This window comes from Pygoscelis adeliae, unplaced genomic scaffold, assembly GCF_000699105.1.
Source record: "Pygoscelis adeliae isolate BGI_AS28 unplaced genomic scaffold, ASM69910v1 Scaffold554, whole genome shotgun sequence".
Lineage (NCBI taxonomy): Eukaryota > Metazoa > Chordata > Aves > Sphenisciformes > Spheniscidae > Pygoscelis > Pygoscelis adeliae.
In genome coordinates this window covers 315,940-324,789 of record NW_008824667.1, presented here as the reverse complement: position 1 = coordinate 324,789, position 8,850 = coordinate 315,940, and the positions used below count along the sequence as shown (strand labels likewise).

At 50.7% G+C, this 8,850-nt stretch overlaps 1 protein-coding gene across 1 annotated transcript in view; it reads right to left on the bottom strand.

Moving 5' to 3' along the window:
- Positions 1-3,378: 3,378 nt before the first annotated feature.
- Positions 3,379-8,850, bottom strand: part of SRPRB (signal recognition particle receptor, B subunit) — an 8,123-nt gene continuing 2,651 nt past the window's right edge. Inside the window, exons 4-5 of the mRNA XM_009322902.1 lie at positions 7,995-8,049; positions 3,379-5,560 (exon numbers count right to left, since the gene is read on the bottom strand). Of these exons, the coding sequence (XP_009321177.1) occupies positions 5,344-5,560; positions 7,995-8,049 (272 nt within the window). The 3' untranslated portion in view covers positions 3,379-5,343. The remainder of the gene's footprint in view (positions 5,561-7,994; positions 8,050-8,850) is intronic.

Genomic DNA, 8,850 nt, shown 5'->3' with positions numbered 1-8,850 from the left:
GAAGTGACTTCACCTTAGCAGCTCTGAGCTCCTCTCCTGCAGCCCATGGCACCACCATGCTCCTGGTGAGGGGTGCTCCGTGCCAGCCCCATTCTGGGACCGGCTTCTCTCAGGCTCTCCAGCTGTGCCTTGCCCATCACTTTGGGGAGGGGGTAGCCCCTCACCACCTGGAGCAGGAGGCAGATGGGGGCTGGAGTGCAGCCCCATCCCATATACCCAGAGAAGTGCCTGCTGTGGGTGATGGTCCCCCCCCTCCTGTGTGACTTTTCCAGCCGGGTAATGCCCTCCTGGCTGGGTCAGGAGCAGGGGAGACAGCTGCCAACCCTGTGGGACTGCCCCATGTTCGCCCCACCCACCCACACCCCTCGCAGAGGTCAGCACGGACACCGCACACGTGTTGTGAAAAGTTATCACTAGGGGTTTATTGCAGAACATTTTGGGGGTTTGTTGCTTTTTTTTTTAAAATAAAGGTCACTTTTCCAACTGCGGCACTTTGCTGGTCTCCCCCTGAGAGCTGTCCCCACTGGCAAGGTGGTGGGGATGCCTGCAGGTCACATCCTGGCAGATGCTGAGTGCATCCCTCACTGGCAAAGGTGAAGAAATGGTGGCAGACAGGGCACGTGCTCTCCCTGCAGCTCCCAAAGTCATGAGGGGCAGCGGTGCCTGCCTGCGGCCCCATAAAACCTGCTGGCAGCCCCAAGGCCATGGCACGCCTGCAGCCCACTGCACCCTGTCTGCAGCCCTCTGCACCCTGCTTAAATCATCCTGCCAAAAGGCACCTGCACAATGCAGCACACAGCAGGCAGGGTGTGGGGGGGTCTTAGGGCATGGGATGTGGGCAGGAGGTTTCAGGCAGGATTCATGGGGCAGCAGGTAGGGTACAGTGGGCTTTGGGCATGGGAATGCAGGCAGAGGCCTGCAGGCAACACACAGGAGACTGCAGGTGCTGTAGTAGGGCATGGGATGTGGGCAGGAGGTTTCAGGCAGGATTCATGGGGCAGCAGGTAGGGTACAGTGGGCTTTGGGCATGGGAATGCAGGCAGAGGCCTGCAGGCAACACACAGGAGACTGCCCCGCTCTGGCAGAGTTTCACCTGCCCCGCAGAGCTACCTCGGATAGGTAGCTGGCAGGATGAAGGCAACCTGCTAGAATGGGAAGAGAAATGTCAGCTGGTGGGATCTAGGGATGCACCCATTGATGATGACTGCCTGCTGTCACCTGTAGAGCATGACATGGGAGCACCATTTGACCAGTATCACAGGGAATTGCTTCATGAGCTTATCAAGAGCCTGGCACCATGCAAAGGGCACACACTTCATCTCACTGAGCTGATACTGCTAAAAGGTGAAGTCAAGCGCAAAGGGCTTGACGTGAATGCACTAGATCTGAAAAGGTCACATCTCTTCCATGGCTCCTGTAGGAGCATGAAGCATATTTGCCACCTGTAGAGGACCATGGCAGGTGCTGCTGGTCAGGATCAGCAATACCATCCCCAGGGCTGAGATAGCAAAGGGTGCTGGATAGTCAGTTGGTGGGTCAGGACCAGTGGGTCCATGGCCAGGCACAGACATGCCATGGCTGAGCTGGAGATGGCTACACCTACAATGTAGCTCAGGAAGGGACTGAAGGGCCAGGGCTGAGCTAAGATTGGGCTCCTGGGCCCATGGGCAAGGAACATGGGCCAGTCAGGGCCACCACACCTTCCTCCTCCTCCTTTACATTGCAGCTGTATCCCCTCCTCGGCAGTATCACAGACTAAAAGGATGGGAAGAGACAGCAGGGGAGTGGAGGAGCTTTCTTGGGTAAATGTATTCAACCTCTGCTGTCCTCACCCCATCACTGTGCAGGGCACAGCATGACTTTTCTTTTCACTGTGCTCTTGGCCAACAGCCCTGCTGCATCCATGCTCATGGAGGGACTAAAGGAAAAGGAGAGGAGGGAAGAGGACAGGAGGGGAGCTGCCTTGGATTTGCTCTGGATCAGCAAGTCTTCATGAAAATGAGATCTGTCCACGCTATTCCTGTTCCCCCTCCACCTCGCAGGTTTCCCCTTAATGCTCACATGACCTTCCTTAACTCCGCTTTCTCCACCTTCATCCCATCACAGGTAACACCAAGCTGGACAAGTCCCAGGAGGTGCTGGCCAGCAAAAGCATATGAGGTGGCCCAAACGGGGCCAACACAGAAGCTCCTGGCCCCAGAGGTGGCTAGGGCTGACCAATGGCTCTATGCACAGGAAAGGTCACAGTTGCAACACCTTGTTTTTGGGAGCCTTGGAAACCACCACCACCAGGATGCCAGTGTTCAGGCATCATGCTATTTTTGCTTTTCTTTGTCTTTCAGCAATCTCTCTTCCACTTTCATGTGGTTTCTGCTATCCTGGATGTCACTGTACTTGTCGATCTCCTCCAAAAGCACCCTTCCTTTCCAGGGGAGTAATTTGCAGGCAAAGCACAACCCATAGCGAAAAACACTGATCAAAAGAGCTTTAAAGTACAGTGAAAGCCTCAATCCCTGCAGATGTGTAAATGCAGTGGGGGGACTGACTCTGGGTCAGGCAGCTGGAGCAGAAGGGACTGAGTTTATAACATCCTGCTGTCTCGCCAAAGACATCTAAACACACTGGCTGGCAAGCTGCAGCCTGAGGAGCAGCTTGCCCAGCCAGCAGAAAGCCACAGGCTGGGAGCAAGGCTTATACACAAGAGCAAAAAACAAAGCACAAAGCTGACTGGGGGAAAAAAAACCAAACCAACATTCAGAGTTTCCAGTTCTGCACTTTTCCCTCAGCCACTGGGGAAAAACAGCCCCAGATATTTAACAGGCAAGTCATGGAGTGCAGCCCAAAAGACACATGCAACAGCCCAACGCATGCTCCATCCTCCAGCACGAGCAGCACTAGGTGCCGTACAGCCACCCCCAAGCCCCGCAGCCATGCTCAGACAGGGAAAGCTGAGGTTTCTCCATCCAGCTGTAAAGCTGCAGGTTGCCACAGCCACCTCCGCCACAGAGGAGGGCAGGTGCTCTGTGAACCGCAACAGCCACGCACAGTGCACTGCAGCTGGCCTGAGTTTTCCCGTGCATTTGAGCAAAGTGCCTTTTTTGTTAAGTTTTTTGGTTGGTGGTTTGGGTTTTTTTGCTACATGATTATCAAGTCTCTAACATTCAGACTAAGGAGTAAATACGCACCCAAAAAAATACCCCAAAAGCCCTGTGTGTGGCAAAGGCATTGGTTTTTGACAACACAGACCTAGCCACCAAGCAGGAAGGTTGATCTCCGGCATCGTGTTGAGCAGAAGCAAAACCCCAGTCCAGGCGGATTTGACACCACTGAGAAGAGGCCAATACAGACAGACTAAACCATGACTTCAGAACAAATATTTAAGCAAAAAATTTTTATTTAAGGAATACTTTTAATAACAATAACTTAAAACCAATTATGGCCTCATGCTACCTTACCCTCAGCAGAGGCTAGTGCCTGGCCGTCACTTTTCAAGGAGACAGGTCTTTGCAAGCAGAATAACCACCCAAAGAAATAGCAATATTCTCACTTCAGCATTATGGATTCAAAGCAGGTGGCCTGGGAAGGAGCTCCAGCTAAAGGAGTTCAAAGCATGACAAACATGTTCCAACAATGCTCTGGCTGCAGGAAATAGAATAATACAACGTACTTTGTAAATATAACCATCCCCACCTCCTGCATGGATAGTAGAAGAGCCACTGGGTTCACAAGACTAGAAATGCAAGGCCCAGCTCCACCACGAGCCAGGTCTTTGCAGAAGACTGTTCTTGCTCTTCCCAATGCTACTAACACTTGGCAATGCTACAGGGAGGCAGAGGATGCCCCAGACAGAAAGGAAAAGAACAGAACAGATCAGTTGAGTGATGAAGCATCAAACCAGGGAGGACAGGAGCCTGCAAAAGACAGAAAAGGTCTACCGGGAGCCAGCCACTCCCTCCTACCCCAAAAGGGGAAACAACAAAAACAAAAGGAAAAATTTCACTGCCGTAGGACCTCGCAATTTGCAGTGTAGCATCCTGGAGAGCAATCCTCCTCACACAGGTGCTGCACAGAAATGGCACCCGATCAGAGCACGAAGCTATACGAAGTTGCTGGGCAGGGCAACTGTGTTTTAAGGCCGTTCAGGAAGGGGAAGCTGAACGCCCAGCACAGCACCAAGGTCTTGTCTCCCACCTGACCAACACCAATGCTGCTGGAAGATCTCCCTTTGGACAACCGATGCTCCTGGCCAGAGAATGGGAAGGAGGAGAGCAACGTCCTTTGAGAAGTTCAGAAGCATGCTAAATCAGAGCTCTCCAACACTCCAAGCCCCCGAGCAGCCTGCTGAGCCACTACAATAGCTACAGCAACAGGCATTCCCTGAATCTTCCCTGCAAGATTAACAGTTGAGATCACACAGGAGACAGACACCTGTCATGCCAGATCTCACACATAATGTAGGTATGAATCTAAAAACGTGCCTGCCTCATAGTAGAGTCTTAGCTTCAAACTATAACTCTGCCACGTGGAGAACATGCATACAAGTCTGTGGGAGAAGAGCCTGAAGTACGGGAAGGAGAAGCAGAGCGAAACAAACTATGTTCAGGACATAGCCCTGCATTAAAGGAAAAGGTGCCAAAGAAATCACCCAAAGACACAGCAAAGGACACAGGCAGTACACAGTGGCAAAGGCAGATCAGCCAGCCTGGTTTTGGCATTTAATAGACCACTCCAGTCCCACAGAAACAGGACTGCACTGGTTTGGAAGAACAGGAAGGTAGGAGACACGGAGGTAAACAGCTTTTCATACTCTCCTCAATGACTGCCCAACAGAGAGAGTCTGTGCACTTTGCTGGGGCAGCACAGATGATGTGCACAGCACTCCCAAGCACCAAGAGGCTGGGGAAAGAAGTCAGAATCAGGAGGTGATCAGTAGCTCTGAGAGGTAACAGGATTGCAATGCTAAACGAAGGCAAAAGACAACACACAGACTCCAATCTCTAAAACTCACCTGGCAGTTCACTTCTTCCTAATTTGCTTGGCAACTACCAAATGAAAAGCCTAAATATTAAGGAAACACAGAAGTCCAAAGGGTAAGCATCCCAGAGGAAGACAAAGGAAGAGGGGAGAGGAAAAAAATGTTGCAGTGTGAAGAAACAGTCAGAGGAAATCACACCAGCAATTGTGTCATGTTGCTCCCAAGCCCATGAGCAACAGAGGAAGACACCGCAATGCTGGTTTCCAGCTGAAGTTTCTTCTACAGCAAGATGAGATTTAGTGCTTCAGACCATCTTTTTTCTTTCAGTCTCCAAGCATCCCGCCCCCCACATCCCTGCCCTTTTCTGTTCAGGCGATCTTGGCCAGCCATTTCTCGAGGCCCTCGAAGTCAGCATCTCCCTCCTCTCCCTTGCTGCCCCGAGCACTGCACTCCACGAATTCCACCTTCATCGGTAGCTGGGAGAAGTCGAAGTCCTTGCCCTTCTTCCCCAGTTGCGCAGGGCCCCCAGTGGCTGAGCCATCCAGACTGGTGGGGGCTGCAGAGCGGGTCACTCGTAAGGTGTTGCTGCAGAGAACGGAAAGAGTCAAAAACTGTGAACCAGGGGAACGTTACCTACACCATGGCTACTCAGATGTTTTGGACCCAGCTCGGTCAGCAGGATGCCAGCTACACCAAGGATAGAAGGTGCCACGGCTCTACACAGGCAGGGACAGGCACTTTGGCCACTTCTCTTAAATACCCGCTGGAAGGCACAACTGCAGAGAGGCTCAAGAGAGCAAGACAGACAGGAGGCCACTCAAGGAGAGGGTCCTCAAACAGGTTTTGTTCTGCAATAAACAGCAAGGGTCAGGTGATGACGTCCTCATCTGAATTTCCCCAATATCCCCATAGCAGACACCAGTCACCAGGTGTTACATATAGTTTAGCCCACAGCGCTCAGGATCTGCACTAGTTTAACAGGTTAACTGGGAAGAGAGAGGCACCCGTGGTATCAGGTATCATGCAGGGGCTCACCCCTCTGCTGCTTGAGTGTGCCAAATACCTTTGGGGACTGAGAGGGGGATTGAGTCTCCCCACTGCTCCTGTGAGCAATGCCTGCCCAAGGACCAGGCTGCAATGTCACTGCTGCTCCTGCCCTTCAGCTTGCTGCAGCATCTCAGCTCCCTGCCACGTGCAGAGAGGAAGGATGGACCTCCTTGTCCACACTCACCAGCATTCAAGGCAGAGGCAGCACAGGGAGATGGAACAGCCCAACAGACGCAGAGGCACTGAGATTTGACTGCCTCTGAGGTCCCAAAAAGTGAGGCTAGGGAAGTCAGGGGGCTGCATCAGGCACACATGCAAACAGCAATCTCTCCCAGGTCTTTGACTGCCTAATAGAACCTCATGACTGGACTGCTGCATCTCTTCCAGAGACAGAGCAGCCTGGCAGTGCCTGCTCTCAGTCAACCCCAGCTACTCCTTATTCACAGAATGGAACTAAATTAATGGGGCACAGGGAAAGAACAACACAGCCCAGAGATGCGAGTTCAGAAATAAGAGTGCAGACACTTCCTTGGGTTCTCCACACAAGGACATCCAAGTACGGCAGTGCAGGGAGAGGATGGCAGCAATCTGCCAGCCTGCAGGAATGACACTGCCTAAACAGGGCACATATAACCTACCTAGAAATCCAACTTCTACACACAGCTAACTGCCAAATGCCCAACATCAGAACCAAGGAACGCTTACTTTCCTGGAGAGCTTGAATATGCGGCAACCGATTTCTCTCTTAAAAACAGGAAGGTCAGGTATTCAGCCTGGAAGAGGCACCAGCAATAATAACCCTGCTGCCATCTACTGGCCAAAGAGATTATAGAATCACAGAATCGTTTAAGCTGGAAAAGACCCTTAAGATCACCGAGTCCAACCATAAACCTAACACTGCCAAGTCCACCACTTGGCAACAAGACGGCCATATCCCACGAACATGCATTTGTTTGGAGACCAAAGAGCTACACTCCTCCTACTACCCCCAAGACCACCTTGCCACTAACTGCAATCTAGTGGCAATCCTAGCAAACAGGACCCACAGGCAACAGGAAGGCAAAATATCCAGTTGAGTGTGTGTGTGGAAGCAAAATCTCTACTAGATGCTGCTGGAGAAGTCCACCACAGCACAAGAGCTGCACAGGTATCTCCTAGAGCAGATCTGACCCAACTGCAATTATGGGACTCACAGGCAGAATCTTCATGCACAGAGGTTAAATATAGCTTAAAAAAAAAATCAACTTCTACTTGCCCCCTCCCCAGATGGACTTGCCAGCCGTTGACGCTGCAGCTATTCAGATGGCAGCTTACAATGTAGCACAGTCTACAAGCCACTTTCTCCTCCTCCCACTTCCTTTTACAATCTAAAATTAGCACCAGATCATACATCATTTGTCTTCCCAGGTTAATGTCCTTCCTAAGGCAGATACAGAGCCAACACGGGGTCCCAAACAGGCTCCTGCAATGCCTATTAGCAGACCAGGAAAACTAGACGCTCTCTTCCCAGCTCTCAAGCTTTGCATGCCAAGCCCTCAGAGCAGCCCTGCAAAAAAACCTGTGCCAGTACAACTAAGCAGAGCTACTGAGATCTTCACACCACTCACAGGAAGTCTGACATTTGGAAGCCAAACCTGCCTGTACCTGAGAGAGGACCCAGATATCTCCCTGGGCCATGGGAGGTATCGCTTAGCCTAGGGATGGCAGCTTTTAGGAAAGGATTGGGATGTTGTTTCTCCAACCCACAGCTTCTAGAAGGCAATACACTGTCTGTGCTGCCTACTGCTTTTTTACGTGCTTTAGCAAGGAGCAATCTTCTCTCATCCTGGTTACACCTACACAGACAAAACAGACTGCTCTTTCTCTACAATGAACTTAGATGTGGCTCAGGGGAGCTCACTGAGCACTGAAGTAAGAGATAGAAAGGAGGAGAGAGAAGCTCAGATAGTTTAAGATCCAATTTCATACTTACAGCTCTTTCTCCAGCTGCTGTTGAATAAGTTTTGCTGATTTTGCCATTGTGACATCTAGAGAGAGAAAAAAGAAAATGAAATCAGCTCTTTGGTTTTATGTCAGAATTCAGAACATGGTTCCTCCTCCTAAAGGTACAGTAAGGTGTGCTCATACTGTGCAGTGATAAGAGTTACCAGGACAAAGACGGCTGTGTCTGCACTAGGATAAGGGACGCTGGAGCTTTGGGTTTGCAGGCGTGAATAGGAGCAACCCAGAAGTCTGATATAATGTAGGGAATTAATTTCTTCTTGCTGGGCAGTAAGTTGATTCAAACAGAGGATGGGGTTTGATGTCCCACCCACGAGGCCCAGGACTCTCACCTGTCCTGGTATTATAGAGTTCAACACAGCACTTTTTAACCTATGGCATGTGGAGTCATGCAGGCCTCAGGCAGCTCCTGAAGTAGTGCACGAAATAACTAAGAAAAACAAATCTGACACTCCCCAAAAGCTTCAGATTGTTGCACTGGGATCCACACCTTCACTGTAAAAGTTGTAGGGATCTGAAAATCTAGCCCTTTCCAGTAACCGCATGTTCCTGCTAATCCAATCAAGAGAAAACATATAATCTTGGCAGATAAATGACTGTCTGATTTTAACATTGAAGCTACCAAGTGTGTACAGATAGTTCATTATGCTCAAGTTGATCCTATTTTCTGCTGCCTGCAGATTCAGGAAGACAGTCCTGCACAAGCAGAAAGCCACCTGCCTTACTTAAGCCTGTCTAAAAAGCTGTAGCTCTCCCAAGCGGTGCTTCTCTGCAAAGCTATTAGACACACCTGACCTAAGAATTCTTCCGATGGCTGCTAGAAATGT